Source organism: Pinus tabuliformis, chromosome 9 (assembly GCF_031772625.1).
Source record: "Pinus tabuliformis cultivar Carrire ecotype Pingquan chromosome 9, CPIR1, whole genome shotgun sequence".
Taxonomy (NCBI): Eukaryota; Viridiplantae; Streptophyta; class Pinopsida; order Pinales; family Pinaceae; genus Pinus; species Pinus tabuliformis.
The window spans coordinates 1579168245-1579189527 of record NC_142307.1 but is presented as its reverse complement, the minus strand read 5'-3'; the positions used below and the strand labels follow the sequence as shown (position 1 = coordinate 1579189527).

The following is a 21283-nucleotide window of genomic DNA, read 5'->3' as shown; positions in this document are numbered from 1 at the left end:
ACAAGCCTTTGGCATGGAATTCAGATGGTTTTTAGCTCATGAATAACGATTAATGGCATAGCACATTTAATGAACATACCCTAAGGTTTGATATGTCTATCATGACCAGATGATGTTATTTGATGAGACAGACACTTAAGCATGAGGAGCGCTATGTTCCTCCACAGTATTTTAGCCTTGCATGTTGCATAGATGGACTCCATTACTAGAGTTATTGGCTTCATTGTTGTATTTTGATGTTACGATTGTACTTTATGATGCACTTACAATATGTTCTCATGAAGCTCCCTATTCTTGCACACATGTGGAGGCACTGCACGTGATTTGAGGCTATTTCATCATTGGAGATGGAAAATATTGGAAAAATTTATTGATTTGACCTTTGATCTATGTGATTCAACCTACTTCCATGAGATCAACTACACTTGCCTTGATTTGTGGATGCATGTTACTTCTTCAAGCCATACATCCCACTTGAAGGATTTGTTGCTCATCTCCTGGATGGAATACACCTTGGAGCTTGAGCCTTGCTGACTTGTAGAAATTTCTCCTGAGCATTACACCTCTTGAGGGATTTTTCATGTTGAGGAGGAGCATGTCCACTTGAGTGGGTTACACTACAGATGTTTCCATGTTATCATGTTTAGGGCATCCACATATGCAGGGAATTCATTTGATCTTATATCATTGCCTCTACTTTGAAATGATGAAACATTGAGACATGGAGCAATGTTGCACGAAACGGGAGTGTTGAGAGAAAGTGTAGGAAGCATCATTTTCCAAAAATCCTTGGAAGCAAAGCATCCTGAAGGTGTCTTACATATACAAATACATGCATGCACACACACATATATATTGCATTTATATTCAAAAAAAAATCCAAAATACCAAATTCGATGCAGAATATACGAAAATATGAATATTGTACATAAATCAAGATAGAAATGGCATCCATAGTACAGTAATGATTAATCATTCAAGCATTAACCATTAATCATTCATTTACAAACAAACATGCAATTTTTTATGTAATATAATAGAAAGTAGACTATTAACTTATGGAATGAAATAAGTATTCTAGCAACTATCAACAATAACATGACCTAATAGTTGTGTTTACAAACATCTACACACAAAAATATGAAGACCAAAATGTCCAAAACAATAAACTGAGCTAGTTTTTGAACATCTATTCACCAATTGTGAAAGCAACCATGATGCCAAATGTTGTATTTGTGGAGCAACACCGCCATGCATGTTCGACCACTCCTTGATAAACAATGCTCCACCATCCCTTATATCAAGATCCTCATCCACCAGTACCATCCTTCACTCTTCTCCTCTTGTCTAGCCTTTGTCTATACCTCAATTCTCTAGGGACATTAGTTGACACTACCCAATTTTGACCAAATTACCTAATCCAAGTGTTCAAATAAGGTAGAAAAAGTTTAACAGGATTAATCAATGATTTTGGTTTGAGTGAATGGTACGTTTTTGCAAAGTTCATGACAAAGGAGTTCAAAAATCAACACCACCAACATTGGGGTACATAAAGGGCTTGGTGCTCTTAATTAAATGTCAATCCCACACCCTCATACGTGATAGAATCCAAAGAAATGCTACAAACACATTGATCTTGAAATCCTAAAACCTATTAAATCTGTTGAATTTTGAATGGGATGTGAAATTCCATTTTCTCCATATGAAGTCCGATAAGGTTGGAACCACTCTCAAACAACATGAAACGATTAATGTTAATGCTAAAAATTTAAGTAAAAGGATATTAGGGACCGTAAAGGAAGCACCTAGGGAGCATCCAAGAAGTGTGATGGGAGCGTGTATGAGAGCTTGGTTTGGCACATGGCAATTCCAAATTTCCAAGAAGGACACAAATCGAGGTTGAATCGTGGCTCCATTTTTTTAGAAGTGTGGGTCCAAGGCTGCATTGACAACGGTTCCATAAGGTGCTTTGTTCTAGGTGAGATGCAAGGGGGTGATTCCTACAATACTAACATGGAGCTTCTATTATGCATTCATTGTTACATTTCATGGGACAACCTAGCATTAGAGACGACATGTGTGGAAGGAGTTGGCTATTTAGCACATACTTGCGGGGAGTTAGCTTTAGGAGCAATTATTTTCTGACAATGTGCCCAAAATTTCTTTAGATCGACACCATTAAATGCAAAATGGCCACAGGATCTCCAAAAGGTGTTCACAATAGAAATTCAGGTAGAAATTAGTTAGTTTTTCAAAACCCAGCAAAACGATTTAATCTGTCAAGAATTTTTTATAACCAGATTTTGATTTTAACAAAAAAATTTGAATCCATGCACAGAAAATATTGTTGAGCTTCTAACAACTCTTCACAGCGAAAACATAACTCTGTTGAGAAATCAACGCATGTAGTTATTAGGGCTTGATTCCTCTTTTCTTGATAATTACTTGTGATATGTGTTGGCTTATTTTACTTCTTTATTAGGTTATCTTTCACCAAGCAATTACCAAATCAAAAATGCATGAAGGTCATAAGAACAAGAGACACAAGATGTACACACCCACCCAGCGCAAAACCCCTCTTCAAGGGGAAACCCTAGTCAACTCTTCTTCAATAATTGAATCAAGTCAAAGTGAGACAATCCAAGACCTTTTGACCAAGACAAAGACTTCCTCCAATCACCAAGTCAGCCCTCCTTCCAAGTAGACAAATCCTGCTTCAGTCAACAATAGTCAACTCCTTCAAAATTGCTTCAATCTAGAATTTCAACCCCCTGCAACTCAAAATTTCGGACCTACAATTACTGCAGAAATTTCAGCCCCTGCAACTTGCCCAAAAACCCTAGAAAAACTCGCACGTGTGAGAGAGAGATGCCCAAAAACTTCAATTTTGTTCTTCCTTTGATTTGTCCTTCCTTCTCCTTGACTTCACACTCTTTTTCTTCTCTTTCGACTGCAAATCGACCTTGATGATGATGGATGCCAAATAGGTTGAGCTCCTCTTCTATTTATACTGCTTCCATAGGGTTGAATTGCCCCAATCTAGGCTGACTTCTTCAAGGCATGACCGACTTGGTGAGGAGGTGACAAATGACTATTTTGACTCAAAAATAATTTTCTTTACATGATACAAAAGCCCAAGAAGGGTCTAATAAATGTGACAAAGACTCTTAAGATGCAAGAGAAACACTAAAAGCCTATAATAGAGGCTTTGACCTAATAAATAAAAAAATGAGCATGAAACCCATGCTTGAAAATAATTTTCTTTTTCTTCTTTTTCAATTTTACAATAAATACATAATGGCAACGTACAATAGCAATTATGAAGACGAACCATAGTTACATTTTCAACACTCCCTCTTAAGTAGGGAGGTATTCATAATAGTACAAATAGGTACAAGGATGTACTCAAATTGACATTGTTCATAGAAGAGTTATAACATACGCAATGCTTGGGATACCCTCACTACCAAGGTATCCTCCCAACAGGGACTAAGGTGTCATCTAGACATTTGCCACTATAGGTACCATCAGGCTACAACCCTCGTATCCATCCAACAGGATATAGATACCATCTAGGCCTCCATGCCTGACACCAAACCTTACAGGTATCCAAGTGGCAGGTATCAACACTAAACCGGAGCTCCACATGATACCCTCCCTCTAGGATCTAGACATCAACTGAGATCTCAATATTAACCAGGCCACGATGTCCTCCCAAGTAGCAACATGCAGGCAATTTGATGGTACTTCATCTCTCCCTCTCAACCAAATCAGAGATATCCACTAATCCAAGCATACTCCTAAAATAAACTAACTTCCTGTTGGGAAGAGATTTCGTCAACAAGTCAGCTACTTGTTCATACGTTGGCATGTACTGTAGCTTCACGACACCATCTTGAACCAAACTTCTAATGTAGTGATTCTTATTAATAATATTGTTAGTTTTGGCATGGAACACGGGTCCTCAAGCATTTCGATGTTGCTTTGATTATCACAATTTATAACTATGGGATCCAAGGGCCCTCCAAACAAATCTAATAGAAGTTTCCTTAACCAAATAGCTTCTTTTCCAACTTCACAAGCAGCAACATATTCAGCCTCAACACTACTCAAAGCAACCGAATCTTATTTACGACTATCCAACAAATCATAGCAGATCCCAAACTAAAACAACCACCAATAGTGCTTCTTCCATCCTTCTCACTGCCACCCCAATCTGAATTGGTGAAACCTGTTAATTTGATCTCCTTTCCATCATACTTTAGACAGTGATGAATAGTCCCACACAAATACCTCAAAATATGCTTGGCAGTTATCCAATGATCATGACATGGCTCCAACTGAAATTGACTTAGAACATTCATTGCATAACATATATCGAGTCTAGTATTCACCAAATACATCAATGAGCCAACCAACTAACGATAACATGTAGGATCAACGAGGCTAGAATCTGAACTTCTCAATTTCTTTAAATTGGTGATCATTGGAGTTGTCATAGGCTTGGAATCCATCATACCAAACTTTTGTAGAATCTTGATGATATACTTTCCTTGACCAAGATAGATTTCTCTAGGTTTCTGCCAAACTACTAAGCTCAAATATTAGATTTCTCTAGGTTTCTACATAGGTCCTATATCTTTCATTTCAACTTTTGCTGCCAACATATTTTTGCATTATTGAATTCTATGTTCCACACCTAAAATGAGAAAATCATCTACATATAATAGAATGATGACTTGTTCATTCCTTACTACTTTGATGTAGAAATTTGGGTATGCAAAGCCTTTGACAAATCCAATTCTTATAAGATAGGCATCCATTCTAGCATACCAAGCTCTAGGTGCTTGTTTCAAGCCATATAGAGCTTTCTTCAACCTGCAAACATGAGATTCCCTGCTATGTATCTCAAAACCTTTTGGTTGTTCAATGTACACTTCTTCATCTATGGTTCCATTCAAGAAAGTTGTTTTGACATCCATCTGGTGGATGTTCCATCCCATAGTAGCTGCTAAAGAAATCAAGGATCTAATAGTAGTGTACCTAGTTGTAGGAGCAAATGTTTCTTCATAGTCCACACCTTCCTTTTGAGAGAAACCCCTTGCTACAAATCTTGCTTTGTATTTATCTATGCTCCCATCAATTGCATGTTTGATTTTGTAGATCCATTTAGAGGTGACAACAGACTTGTCACTAGGTCTAGGAACAATTTCCCAAACCCCATTCTTCATGATTGATTGATATTCTTCTTGCATGGCTTTCTTCCATTCATCATGATGAGTGGCTTGTTCAAATGTGGTTGGTTCTACTTCAATTAGTTTGACATATAAGTTGCATATCTGGAGTACCTCTTTGGTTTCTTGCTTTGTCTAAAAGTATTTTTGTTGCTCCATGTCCTTCAGCATCTTCAAGTGTAGCTTTTAACCAATTTGGCCTCTTCTTTACTTCGAGAATGATTGTAGGTTGAATGGGTTCACTTGGTCCTTCTTCTTGATTTGTAGGTGCTTTGTCATGTTGCTCTTTTTCTTCAAAGAGTGGGATATCTTCTTCATCAAATTCAACGGGAATATCTTTAGACTTTTTGTATGCAAAGTTTTCATCAAATATTACATCTCTACTAACTTCAATTCTACGACCTTCTTTTATGTAGATTCTATAAGCCTTTGATGAAAGGCTATATCCAACAAAGATACCCTTTAAACTAGTAGAGTCCAACTTCTTTCTTTTATCCTTAGGAATGTGAATGTAGGCAGGGCATCCAAAAATATGAAGATGATCTACACATGGCTTCTTTCCTAAGAATGCTTCTTTGGTGTCATATTCTCAAGAATTCTATGAGGACTTCTATTTTGTATGTATATTGTTGTCATTGTTGCTTCTCCCCATAAGAATTTTGGAAGGTCTTGATCAAATATCATGGTTCTAATGCATTCTTCAATGGTCCTATTCTTCCTTTCTGCTACTCCATTTTGTTCAAGATTATAGGGAACTATGAGCTCCCTCTTAATACCTGCTTCCTTGCAAAAGGCTATGAGTTCCTTAGATGTATATTCACCACCATTGTCAGATCTAAGAGTCTTTATCTTTCTTTTTGTCAAGTTCTCCACTTCTGATTTGAAATCCTTGAATTTTTCAAAGACTTCATCCTTAGTTTTGAGAAGATAAATCCAAGTCTTCCTAGAATGATCATCAATGAAGGTCACATAATATAGATGGCCTCCAAGAGATTTATTTGCCATTGGTCCACACACATCGGAATGAATGAGGTCTAATATTTCTTTAGACCTTGAGTCACTACTTGAAAATGGTTTCCTAGTATTCTTCCCCAAAGCACATCCCTTACATACTCCTTCATGATCCTCCTTTAAGTTGGGGATGCCTTTTACCATTTTACTTAGAGAGGGCAATATTTTATAATGAAGGTGCCCATATCTTCTATGCCAAAGTTCAGAGCAACTAATATCAATGTGAACAAGAGCTTGAGGAGAATGTATTAAAGTTTATACAACCTTCCTTTGGGAATCCCAATCCTATCTTCTTTATCTTCTAAACAAGAAATAGAAAGTAAATTCTTTTTTCAAAATTGGAACATAGAGGATGTCGTTGAGATGAAGCTTTCCACCATCTTCTAATTTCAGCGAGGTAGATCCAAGACCTTTGACTACATAGCTATTGTTATCTCCAAGCTCCACTGAATGAGATGATGATCCTTTTGATAAAGTTTGTAGTTCTCTAGTTTCTCCTGTCATATGTCTTGAAGCTCCACTATTAATGATCCATGCATTGTCATCATCAAATGTACCTGTAAGCGCTGCTATGATCCTTCACTTCCGGACTCCATATTCCCAAGGGACAAGGCACTAGTCTAATTAGTTTCTCAAATTTTATCCATGTTTTCTCTCCCTCAATTCGGCCCTTTCAAAGCTAAGTTAGGAAACTAGGGCTTGGTACCAATCCTTAGGCAAGAGGAATTTTGGTGGTTGGAGACCCTAAATATCAAGAGGATAGTACTTGCCACAAACTCTATCTTTTGGTCAACATCCACTTCAATTTCATCCATAAATTTCCTAGCCCTAGTTGTTTGTGCAAGAGGGAAACCCTAGTTCTTCTTCCTTCAACTTAAGGGTTTCCTTGAAGGTTTCATGAGCCTTAGCATAGTTGGTATACATTGTAAGAAACATTTTCTCCTCCTATAATTTATCAAACCCTAGATCTTGTGCCCTCTTTTATAGGTCTCATCATAGAAAGTGGATTCCTTCCTTGTGAAGCCTTGGATATAAGTTGTGTCTTTCTTGAAGAGCTCCTAGAGAGATCATTTCACACATTAGCCATTGAATATCTATTATAAATAAACTATCTCCTACCAAGACTCGTCCCATCGGTGAAAATCCATAAAGATAAGGGGTTTTTGGTTGTGGTGACAGTGGGCCACTACCCATTGTTGCTTCTTGGTCTAGCTTATGCTTTGTGGGGTTTCTCTCTCCAACGTCTGCTAGAATTTGTAGCAACAGGCGCATACACATGCTCTTGAGCTTCCCTCAAGGTACGCTCTGCCCATTTCAACCTCTTGTTCCTGGAAGTCCTGGCCTCGATCAATGGAGCATCCTACTCCTCATCATGCTCATGTTACTTGTCCTAAACATAGTCTGGGTTCTGTAATTTGTAATGGTTGTCTCCCTTATTTTGGTGCTTCTCGCTCCTGATCCTCTACCTCAACTAGCATTGATCCAAAAGACTTTCTGAAGGCCCTGTCCTCCTCAAATTTCACATCCCTTCGCACCATTGTTTTCCTGAGTTCGTGAATGTAGACTCTGTAAGCCTTTGAGGTTTCATTGTACCCAACAAAAATGCCTTTCTCAACAATAGACTTGAGCTTGGTCCTCTTCTCTAGAGGAAAGTGGCAATAAGACAAGCATCCGAAGATACGAAAATGCCCAATCTCTAGTTTCTTCAACCTCTATGCCTCTTCTTTGGTCATCTTCCCCAACACCAGTTGTGGAGTCCTATTTTGCAAATAAATTGTCGTGTTACACACCACTACCTATAAGAACATAGGCAAATCTTGATCATGCAGCATTGGCTTTGTTGCCCTAAGAATGGCTTTATTCTTCCTTTCTGATACTCCATTCTACTATGGGTTATATGGAACTATCAGCTCCCTCTTAATTCCAGAATCTGAACAAAACTCCTTAAATGCATTCGAGTTGTACTTGTCTCCATTGTCATATCTAAGCACTTTGATCTTTCTCCCCATCTGGTTCTCGAAAAGAGCTTTAAACTCTTGAAATCGGTTGAAGACCTCATCCTTGGTCTTCATAAAATAGATCCACGTCTTCTTGGAATGGTCAACTATGAAGGTCACATAGTAGTCGAACCCTCCAAAAGACAACTGACATGGAGCCACATACATTTGAACGAATCAAGTCCAAGATCCCCTTGGACCTGTTGTCACTTCTAGAAAACACGATCTTGGTTTACTTGCCCATGGCACACCCTTTGCAAACGTCATGTTAATCTGTAATGAAAGCTGGAAGAACTGCTACAACTTCCCTACGCACTCTAAGTGCTCCATGCTACAAGTGTGTCATCCTCCTATGCCATAACTCCCCCAAGTCATATGTTGTTGGTGTTATTCACCAATGATTTGTCTAGCTTAAACTGAAGTTTGTACAACGTGTTCCTTCTTACTCCAAGCATTTTTGTTGTGTTGAGGTTTGACACCTCAAGACAAATATACACCTTCCCCTTCCGAAAAGCCACCACATAACCCTTGTCCTCCAGTGCTGAAACAGAGATCAAATTCTTCTTTAATCCTACAACATACAACACACCCTTCACCAGTAAAGGCTTCCCATACTCCCTTTGAAACTTGACAATTCCATTGCCTACTAGCTTGTACTTAGCATTGTCACCAAGTTCAATGTGGAAATCTAAAGTGTGCTCCTTTAGACTGGTAAAGTAGCCTCGCACTCTGATCATGTAACACATGTGACATGAAGCACCAATATTAATGTACCACACATTGGTGGCCATTGAACTAGAGAGACATAGGATAAGTGAAAACCCATCCTCAAATCTATTGCAAACTCGTCCATCTCAGCTATAGCAATGACCTACTTCTTTTGTTTGTTCTTTTTCTTGTTAAGGCATAGGTTGGCATAATGTCATGGCTGGTGGCAAGCAAAACATTTTACTTTGTTGATGTCTAACTTCTTTTTCTTACCCTATGAGGTAGCTCCTTCAATAGAGCCTTTCTTGGCCTTTCTCTTGCTCTTGGATGCTAGAAGTCTATTCCTCCTCACCTTTCTTCTTTTGGTCTCCACGTTGAGACCCTTCTCGAATCTCTACCTATATGAATCATCCCAACACATTTCTCATGTGGGAAGATGTTCTCATCCAATGATGTAGTTAACAAACACATCCCATTGTTTCGTAAATCCATTCAAGGCTATATGCACCAATTCAGTGTTTAGAACTATCTCCCCTACGACTGTCATCTCATCTTGTACCTGCATGAACCTAATAAGTTAAGAAGCCACACTTTCTCCCTTGGACATTTTGGTGATGTGAAGTTTGTCCCTTAGAACCATCTCTTGGTTCTAGTTACCACTCTGGTACAATTTTGTGAGTGCATCCCACATCTCCTTTGTTGTCTTCTCTGACAAATGGGGAATCGGGTGATCTTTTACCCCACCCAAGATGATCCTCTGTGCCCTAGATTTTTTCACCTCATGGAGGTCTAAGGCAATAGAACCTGAGGTAGGCACAACCACTGTCAGCTCCTCCCCTACGACTGCCATCTCATCTTGTACCTGCATGAACCTAATAAGTTAAGAAGCCACACTTTCTCCCTTGGACATTTTGGTGATGTGAAGTTTGTCCCTTAGAACCATCTCTTGGTTCTAGTTACCACTCTGGTACAATTTTGTGAGTGCATCCCACATCTCCTTTGTTGTCTTCTCTGACAAACGGGGAATCGGGTGATCTTTTACCCCACCCAAGATGATCCTCCGTGCCCTAGATTTTTTCACCTCATGGAGGTCTAAGGCAATAGAACCTGAGGTAGGCACAACCACTGTGGAGCTGACAAAGCTCCATAACTTGTTCTCCCAGAGAATTGTAATATGAACTTTCCACTGGAGATAATTTGAGGCTCCTTCTAATCTATCATCGTACTTAACACTAGTTGCCATGGTAAATCAAAGCCTTGATTAGTTGTTGCTAAAGACCACGAACCCCTTTGAGCTTGAACTTGTGCAACGCTTGAATTTCTTTCAGAGGCTTGGCCTTAATACCATGTTACTTAAATCCAACAAATGATTTAATGTGCCAATAAATTTTATACCCAGATTTTAATTTTCGCAAAAAACTCAAATCCGAATTCACGCACAAAAATACTATTGAGCTTGTTTGGAGCCATGGGGTTGGCTTGTAACCCCTTTTCTTCCATGTCAAACTTGTGTAGGGGTTTGTAGGATAATACTATTGTGTAAAGTGAAGGGATAAACCCCGTATAGATAGAGGATCCCTACACTCTTTTCATTCATGATCACACTTGAAATTTTGGCCCTCTCTTCTATGGCATTATTTAGCCTAGTCTTTTTTGCTACTGTGGAGATGTGATTTTTATGGAGCATTTGCTATTAGAGATTGGTGTACTAGAGATGCCTTTTTGGGATAGAAAGAAGTTATTTTCCTAGACGAAATTGTATGTGTTGTTTTTCATTATTTTGCATGTAAATAAATTAATACTAGGGTTTCTTATTGATCCACAACTAAAAGCATATTATTTGGAGAAAATCTTGGTTGAATTTTGCATGTTAAATATTTTCTTCATTGATATCCATAGAATAACTCCTAGCATGCCTCTTCTATTTCATTTTTGCCCTCGCGAAAAAGATAGTTAGGGTTTTATAAAGTCGAAAATACATTTTTCACCCCTTACAACAATCAATTGCCTTTTTTCTTTAAAATTTGCCTTAAGAATAAGCACTAGTAAAAGAATTGTTGATCAAAATTCTTCAAAATGAAATTTTTTTCTTCCTTTTATACTTCCTAGGGCTTCTAAGGCAAGCTGCTAGGGCTTTTTCCTAGGGCCGAATTGTTTCTAATCCTTTGTGGATGCATGTTAGACAATGTTGACCTAAGTTTTATCTCCCTCTACCTTCTTAAGGCGAAATCTAATTTTTATGGTGGTAAATTTTCTCATAAGAGGGTTAACATCATGCTTCTTAGTGGAATTTGTGCCTTGGAAACCCTAACCCTAGTTGAGCTTCAACTTGAAGCCTATTTAGGATTTTCTCTTTTGCTTTGTTGACCCAATATTCAAGTGAACCCTTTCTTGAACTTCTATAGGTCTAAGAATTTATTTATCAATGCATATCAAGAAGCCCTAACTTATAGAAGCCTTTATCTTGTCTAGGTACATGATACATTGCTCCCTTATCAAGAAGAACTAGGTCTTGTCCAACATAGGGTATCTATACCTAGCCTATTTAAAACGGCTTGAGCCTTGCACATAGATTATCCTTATAGGTGAATATGGGGAAGCCTTCCTCAAGGTAAAATTCCACTAAAGAGTAGGAGGAGAATTGTTGAGGTGACAATATCTCTTGATTTTTGCTACAAGGTCTAGCCCTTGCCTTGTGAATGCCATCACAAGGCTTGCTAGATTTTGCGACAAAACGCACTAAGAGACAAACTAATAGCAACCTTACTTTTGATTCCACATCAATGTGAACTTAGGGGACTAACCTTCCTTCTCAAAGACCTCAATGGCAATGTCAATCCAGATCCCATATCAACAATTAGATGCATTCACCCAAACCCCAGTAGCAAGTGACCCCTTCCATGCAATAATGCAATCTATAGTCTAGATCATCTTCTAACTCCTAAAACTCTCTTCTATCTTGAGTTTTCTCTGCTCGATCGTGGACGTTAGGGGAACTAGCTCTAGCAAACCCTAATACACCTACATTATTTGTACTCCATATTTTGAATCCATTCCCATTGTACATGCCACTCCCAAATCTTACTTTTTGCTTTCAAAGTTTGGTTTTCAAGCATTAGCTTAAATCAGCAAAGTTACTTTCTCTGACTTGCTTTTTATAGAAGTCATCTTTGTGCTCCACTTTGTATTGACATCATTACATTTAGCAATCTTATTGTCCTACTTTAGTGGTCATTTGTTGGATGATAAAAAACTATCTTATCTTGTTATCATATCTAACACACCTTTGGACTCAAGAAATAATGCATTGATTCAATGTCCTTCATGTCAAATTCTTATGTCAACTCAATCTTGCACCCTATAATAAGCTTCTTTGAACTCCTTGCATGTATCAAGTCATCCACATATTGGCCCAAAACAAATTGACCAAATCCATCAAATAAATACTAAAAATTAGGATTTATTATTGTTTTGCTGAAGTGAAAAGAGATTTGATCCCTCTAGGCACTGGGTAGATCCACAGTTTAAATGGATCTAGGCTAGTTTAATTTCTCCCTTTAAATAGGCTACATTCCACATGGATACCATGGGCCATTTTTATTTTTATTCTTATTTTATTTTTTAAGGGTTATTTTTATCTCGTTATTTTTACTTATTTCTGTTTTATTTTGACCAAGTTAAAAAAGTTTACACTACATTACGTTAATCTTTTTATTTTATTTTATTTTATTTTTATGTAATTTTACTTAGTCAAAATGCTAAACATTACATTACAACATCGCTACCATATTGCACTGGAGAGTGCCTCTTGGCGCAAAAAATTAGGATTTGTGATTGTTTTGTTGAAGCTCAATACACATCAATCCTTAGGTACCAAGCATAGGGTGCCTACTTCAATACACAAAGGGCTTTCTTCAATCTACACACAAGTAAATTGCACAAGCACTTCAAACCCTCTTGGTTGATTAATGTATACTTCTCCCTCAATCAAGCCATTCCAAAAGGCTCTCTTAACATCCATCTAATATAGCTACAATCAAAAATAGATGTTAAAGACACAATGGTCCTCATAGGAGTATACTCAGCACAATGTGCAAAGGCCTCGTCATAATGGACTTCCCCTCTCTAGGAAAATCCTTTAGCTACAAATTGATCCTTGCACTTCTCTATGTTATCATCAACTACATGCTTCACCTTGTATAATCACATGGAATCAACCATTAATTTCCCCTCTGGTCTCAACATAATCTGCCACACATCATTCTTCATGATGGGGTTATGCTCCACCATGGCATCCCACCATACCTGCATATTTATCTCCTCCTCATAATTAGAAGGCTTTGCATCAATGATGGAAGACATCTATGCAACACAACTGGAAATTTATTAGGAGGGTGGCTTGCCCAAAAAGAAGTCATTATGCAACAACTTACTTCTCTACCTCTTGCAATGCCTATGTAAGACACCTCAATATCCTAGCTATCGTGGGTGGTAAAGTTATCTCTATACCTATAACAAAACCTATTTGACCTAAACCAAGAGTCCTTGAAATATGTGGATCAACATTTGGAGTAGCAAGTGTTGTCTCCTCCTCAATCATTGTTGGGAGCCCTAAGACTTACAAGTTTTAAACTTTTAAAGTGAGACAATGCATACAAATTCTTCAGCAATATAGACAAAGCAACAATGATATACATGCAATACATAGAAATTACCCTAGAAACACTTAACCAAAAAAACCATCGAACCTTAGAATCGCACCCCTATCTTCTTCATTGCATTTACTTTACTATACATAATACAATATTTAGGTATTTCGCAACATCTAAAATCCTAATCCATTAACCCAAATTAGACTACAGTCCTAATCCATTAACCTAGATTAGATTACAGTGGGACAAAAAACCATTGATCGAAATAGCCCAAAAGCAACACCACCCCTCACCAAAAAACAAAACATTGGGGGTAGCCCGACGCATATATACGTGTAGAGATAACCATGCAAAGAATATAACGCATTCCCAACAAGACTTGGAAGACCATGCATCCCATTCTCAACCTACTATTATCTTTCTCTGAAATGGAACATAGATCCTGTAAGCCATAGAGGACCCATTGTAGTCAACTATAATACCATTCCAGATACAGGGCTTAAGCTTTGTCCTCTTCTCTTTTAGTACATAAGTGTAAATTAGATTCATAAACACTTTGAAATGAAAAACATGTAGTTTCTCCCCCATGAAGGCCTCCATTGGAGTCTTGTCCTTCAACATCATGTGAGGACATCTATTAAATATGTAGATTGCAATACAACTTGCTTATGCCTAAAGGAACAAGGACAGATCTACGATATGAACCATAGAGTTAGCATTCTCTACTATCCACATGTTCTTTCTCTCAACAATCACACGTTGCTATAGGTTGTAAAGGTGACATGAACTCCCTATTGATCCCTTCTTTTTTGCGAAAGGAATCAAGATCATTAGAGGTATACTCGCATCCATTGTTCGATCTCGATACATTGAGCTTCCAACCTACCCGGTTCTCAACAAGAGCTTTAAAGTGTTGGACCCTACTAAATCATCAATGAAAGTAACACAATATATTACATATCAATGAAGCTAATGACATGGATCCATAAACATCTAAATGAATCAAATCAAGAGTCCTTTTTGTTTTATGCTCACTACTTGGGAAAGTAGCCTTGTCATGCTTGTCAAGTGCACATCCCTTACACACTCCTTTCTTCTCCACCTTGAAGTCAAAAGATCCAACCGCCATATCCTTCAAAAGAAGTACGGAACTATAGTCAAGTGAACAAATCTTTTGTCCCAAAGCTCGCAAAGATTGTTGTTGCTAGTCAACAAGGCTCTCTACTTCACTAGATTTACTAGCAATCTTTAAAATCCACCTCCCTAACAGCTCTAACCAAAACTTGACCAAGATCAAGGTCTCGACTTCTAATGATAACTTCTTGATCATCAAACTCAACCCCACACTTCAAATCTACTAGGCAAGAAACCAAAAGGATATTTTTAGTAATACCAAGAACATTTAATATTTTGTGTATTTCCATAACTTCTCCAATTCACATGTGAAATGAGATAGACCCTAACTCAATCATTAGGTACTTGCTATCATCAAACTCCACCTACATGCCAATAGTTTGTTCCTCTCACTTGAAGAAGTTTGATCTGTTTGAAATCACATGTCTCAAGGCTCCATTGTCAACCTAGGTCACAAGGTTCATCAAACTTCAAACTTGAGGTTCAAAATTTGGCAAACCTAAAAATAAACTTTGAGGTTCAATGAACCTCGTTGCCGTTAACCAAGTCTATAGCTCAAAACTCATAACTTCATGTCACAACTCAAGTTTGTAATCAATCCTTGCAGATTCCATGTCCATGATAGCATTTTTTATGTTTATTGATATTGATTTCTTACTATTTTATGCTCCATTTCATTTTAAAGTTAATATATGTATATATATAGAAAATGCATATAGGCAAAACTAATGGCGAACCTCAAAAAAATTTGAACTCAAATTGGACCTAATCATTGCCAAATCGATACCATGTGACTTAGCTATCAACATACAACCCAACACCCAAAATTGTGTTGATGGGAAGGTATGACACTATGGCAAAAGTTGCAACAAGCCGAGCAATAAACTCATCCACTAAGACCCCCGTTGCAACAATATAATCTCTCACATTCTAAAGATTTCTAGACTAGCACATTCTCGATTGGGTCCCCACTGCAGCAATATCATCTTTCAATTTTGATATCTTAATGAGATATAATGCTATCGTATTTGTTTTGCTCATACAAGTAGAGGTGAGCTTGTTCTTCAAGAGCATCTTCTTGGATACATTCACACTCTACGACAAAGGTAGAGTTCTAAAGTGCACCAAATGGGCAAATGGTGAGACTTTGAGTTTCTCCTCAGCCTCCCTCCTTGGGAGGCCAACCAATATTATCGAGACTGACTCGACAATATCGGTTCGTACATCAAGCTACACGTTCTTAGAGTGTTGGAGAGATTAGCTACAAACAAATTCGAAGTAGAGTACTTCTCACCCATCAAACTACTTCCCAAACCTAGAGGAGCAGATAGAGGTCCATTCAAAGTTTCTTTCTTTTGACCTCAAATGTTAGAAGTATCCCTCGCTCATGCATCCCCCCAAGATCATATAGACAAAGTCCTCGATGGTTCCAAAGGGCTCAAATAATGAGCCAGTGTTGTATTTGCGTCCCTCACATTTAGCCATCAGACTCAGAAGACCTTAACATCATCAGCCTCATCGTTCGATCTCTCTCTCTCTCTTGCTCTCTCTCTTTCACTCTCTCTCTATTGACAAGTTCTTGAGTTGTCCAAACTCATTCAGTGTTCTGTATCACCATACCTTTGTCACAATTTTATATATTTGGTATGATGTTATACTTATGTAGGTTTCTTTCTTCTAGAATTTTTTACATTTCTAGGAGTTGTGCTTGCATTCCCACATTGTATTCATATTGGTTGTAGTCTTCAATCCAATTGACCTAGTTTTGTGGTCATTTGTTGAACATTAATATAATTATCTTATATTATCTACTACAAGGTTACCAAGGCATCATATATATCTTAGGAAGTCTTTTTCTTGATGATAAGGAGATTAGGTGATCCTTCACCAAACCCACCAATATTCGCTTTAGCCTTTGCATTTATTGCCTTCATAATGTGTTTTGCCAAATCCTTAGGATTTGTAGGCAATGCAACCCCCTTCTCCACAAAGTACCGTAAGTTTACCATTTCTAGGAGGTTCTGCAATCACCACTTCATAGCACAAAGTTGGAAGCTCCCTCCAATAAGTGACTCTCTTGCATGCTAGGAGGTGTCATTGCTACAAATGCTTCGAACAAGCTATAGTCTATAATCATTAACCCATAACCCATTCTCGAGTCCAGATGTCAATCACTAACACAATTATGCTTTGATCACTAAACTTGGACAGACTGCCCACTAAAACCCTCTTACAACTCTATACTCCAAACAACTTACCTCTCCATACATAGAATCTGGAAGATTTCAAAAACTTTGCACTAAAGCAATTCCTAAAAACACTAGATAGCGAAAAACTGGAAGCCACTCAAACTACAACTCTAATAATGCTAGAAACTATACAGATTGCAGCAGTATATAACAAAAACTCATTAGATGGACTGTGTCAAAACCTTTACTGCTCACTGCTAAACTGAATCAATTAACCTATAGCCCTGCCTTCTCCTTTATAGATTGGGAACAAGAGTAGGTACTATAAATCTGGACACGTAGAACAGCACCTCAACTGGAGATTCTGTGAGGCATGAAAACATGCATCCTCCTAGAGATCTACGCCCTCAACTGCATCCACGCACCTTACTAAATAAGCAAAAATTAGACAACTGTTTAATAAAACTGAAGCTACAACATACAACTACAGGCACCCTCTTTTACTCATAAACAACATATGCAAACCATAGAGGATATCATTATCCCTTCCTATCTATGGCTCGTACAGGCATTCATGCATGTGCACTCAATGGTGGAATCCTACAAAAGTAGGGGTGCACCCTCTACTCTACTCTACTGCTGTGCCCTCATCTTCAGACCATCATTTCCTTCCTGTCTATAGCCGGTGCATGCATGCACCCTCAACGCCGGAATCCTACAAAAGTAGTGGTGCACCCTAATCTTCGAATCATCATGCTACATAGAAATCAATGTTGTACGGATCTGCTGAGTGTATCATGTTGCTGTAACTAAAGTGCGTAGATCTGCAACACGTGTGCCCATCCGTGTAGAAGACTATCCGGGGTACACTAGTATAACATTATGCACCTTGAGATTGGGAAGCTCGCATCCATGTTCACTACACCCAATGCAATGTCTAGATTCAATGCAGAGTTACACACAAACCTATAGAATGCACCTCGATTCTCTCGGTTCAAATTTTTCAGAACTTGAATTGCCAAATCTTTATAGTCCAAAGCAAACTTCGGTAATCAAAATCTCTCATCCACGACAACTTAGTAGCTCCAGTTTGGGTTCTTCTTGCATGTTATGTCTGATTCACCTACATGACTTGTCCACAGCACTTGCAGTGAAAGATATGTTGATATGAAAACGGTAAGGAATTGCCTCTTTGGACAATGCAGCAGCAGAGACTACTGGCATGGCCCACGAAATTCAAAATTCCTCCATGTGACCAGAACATGCATTGCCAGGCTATTACAAAAACCTAGCGGAGACAAGCGCCTCGCATCTGTAGGCCTCGGAACCAAACAGCCTGGAGTAAGCGATGCCAGCTTAAATATTTATAGCAAATCATTTCCTGAATACCTATAAATATATGCGTGCACAGATTAAACTATTTCCAGGTCCCTTGTCAAATCAAGCCTAGTCATTTGAGTATCTGCGATTGGATAGAATATTGTGAGGGTTTTAGTCATTCGATTACTGACATCCTCGAAGAAAGAGAGCAGTGATGGCTTGAAAGACTGGTAATCATGAACTCGAATTCAAAAAGACTAAGTTTCTTTCGGGCCGATATCGTGCTTAACAGCAAAAGCTGACGAGATAAAACCCTAAAGCTGAGAATATATTAACCTTGTATGCAAATGTTTGGTAACCAGCTGAGGAAATAAAAATGAGATTTAGAACATTAGACCAGCTGCCACAATAAGGCGTTGAATTTAATTTAACGTGGGGATTCACCACTGAATCTATTTAAAACAACCAGCTGTATGAATTCACTCTGAGACACACAGCAATGCAGTGCCCAGTAAATCCAGGAAAACAAAATTGGAAAAAAGAGAAGAATGGAGTATGAATGTTTATCAAGAACTCGCATACCATTGACCAATGCAGGAGCGGCTGTCGCCATTGATATTTTGGCTTTAGAGATTTGTACTGCAATACCTCGATCCTCTGCTATGCCTTCTGAACTGTAAAAAGACCAGATATGACGAGAAATAGAAATTTGAAATATAAAATGTAAACCTCCGCTGGCCACGAAGTGGCAGGTGGGAAGTAGATAGGTTAGGTATGTGATTAATGAGAATGGACTGTGTGTAGATACAAATCAATTTTGTGTTAAGACGTGTTTGAAATGTATATATTAGTAGTTAGGGACGGGCTACTCTTTATGGAGAAATTTAAGTTTATATTTAAATATGTGGGTTGTGTAAAGTTTTTCTTATCGAGAAATTTAAGTTTATATTTAAAAATGTGGGTTGTGTATAGTTTTTCTTCATCTTGTATTATTTTAAAAGAAGAAAAATCTACATAATTAATTATATCTAAATAATTAGATTTTTTTTTTCCCAAAATAGTTGTAGATCGTATTATTGGAATTTAAAAGAGACAAAGTACCCACGGCAAGTAAATAGATTAAGTATGTGGTTAATGGGAATAGGTGAAAGATTTTATTCCAAAATGTATAGATATATATTAATTTTTGTATTAATAAAGTTATATTTGTTATTTTAAAATAGTTTCATGATTGAAATATGATATTAGTATGTAAAAAACTTTAAGTTTAAATTTTGATATGTGTATGGGCTTTGTATATAAAGGAAGGTGTTGAATTTTTGAAGTTTTAGTTTATTTATTAATAAAGTAATATTTATTATTAAATAAATATAAATAAAATCACATTTGTAATGTATATTATAGTTTAGTAGTTTGTAGGGTATATTTTTACGAAAAAAAATTAAGTTCAAATTTTGATATGTGTATAATTTTTGTATATGTGTGTGGGGAAGGTGTTTGACTTTTTAAAGTTTTAATATATTTTAAGAAGTCTGAAATAAATTGCTTTTCGATTAATGTTTGGTTTGATAAGAAATGCAAAAGGCAAGGAGAATGTGGAAAGAGTCAAACAAAGATAACATAAAGCTCAAAGCTTACAAGTAGTTATTGAGCAAGAAAAAGGTTGATTTCATGGTTTCAATGAAGAAAGAACTAATATTCCTTGGGAAAAATAATCTCAAATTATTTTGGAAGGAGCTCCAACCGAAAAAGATACAAACTGGAAATAGTATTACAGCTTCTAAATGGTTTCACTATGCAAGACAACTCTTTGAGCATGATCTCAAGGTTGACCCTTCCCCTTGATCAACACTGATACTAAACTCTTCACGATGCAAGAGGTAGAGATGGGTATCAAGAAGTTGGGTGTTGGAAAAGCAAAAGACCTAGCTGAACTCCAAACAAAATATCTAAAGTGGGGTTCAAATATTCTTGCACCTCACATTACAAAAATTTTCAACAACATCATACAACAGGAGCTCCCCATAGATTGGACAACTAGTCTGGCAATACCTCTTTTCAAGAGCAGCGACGTCAATAATCCCTCCAATTATAAGACCATAATGATAAACCCTTTGTTTGCAAAGGTATTTGGAAGCATGTTAGAAAAAAAAAAATAGCAAGTGGCCAGAAGAAAGAGATAAGTGTGCTAAAGGGCAAGCAGGTTTTAGACCTAAACATTCCATAGTTGATCATTGTATGACTTTAAGGCACATCATTGAAAAAGTTTGGGAGAAAAAGGAAGAAGTCTTTTGTTGCTTTGTTGATTTCAAAAAGCGTTTGACACGGTTCCTAGGGATAAGCTTTGGCACATAATGGAGGAACTTGGGGTTCCTAAACATTTGAGAGCAGTTGTGCATAGGCTGTATGAAGAGGTGAAAGCCAAAATTAGAACTTCAGCAGGCATTTCTGAAAGTTTTAGAGGCGATATCGGGGTCAAGCTAGGTTGCCCATTGTCTCCCACCCTTTTTGGTTTATATATAGACAAGCTTGAGGAGTGGTTAAATTCGCAAAGGGGTGATGGTATCTATTTGGGCAAGTTTGTTATAAGGCTTCTTTTGTATGTAGATGACCTTATTTTGATTGCTAAATCGGCTCTTGGTTTGCAAGAGCACTTACTATTCCTTGAGCGTTTTTGTAGAAGTGTGGGGATGCAAGTCAATATCAGAAAAACAAAAGTAGTGGTTTTCTCTAAAAAAATAAAACATAACTAGCATAAGTTCTACTTTGAAGGCAACATTCTGGAAGAAGTTGTGGATTACAAATACCTCATAATTGACTTCAACAAAAATCTAATTTGGGATGGTTGTACAAAGAAAATAACTTCAGGGGCTTGGAAAGCATTTTATGCTTTTTAAAATAGGTGTAGAGAGGCAGAGTTATGGGACTAGAAAACCACTCAAACTCTTTTTGGGCTTCTACTGATGCCAATGATTCTCTATGGTTGTGAACTATGGGCCCGAAGTACACCCGACATGCACTGGAAACAAATTGAGAAA

The 21283-nt window shown here is 37.6% G+C and overlaps 1 protein-coding gene across 2 annotated transcripts in view; it reads right to left on the bottom strand.

Annotated features, from left to right (window-relative positions):
* The window catches only part of LOC149154725 (uncharacterized), a 166008-nt gene extending 146956 nt beyond the window's left edge, over positions 1-19052 (bottom strand). The window contains exon 1 of one of the 2 annotated variants that reach the window (XM_089440692.1): positions 18828-19052. In XM_089440692.1, the coding sequence (XP_089296818.1) occupies positions 18828-18858 (31 nt within the window). In that variant the 5' untranslated portion in view covers positions 18859-19052. The remainder of the gene's footprint in view (positions 1-18827) is intronic. The other variant, XM_089440691.1, reaches the window with a different exon arrangement.
* Positions 19053-21283: the final 2231 nt, after the last annotated feature.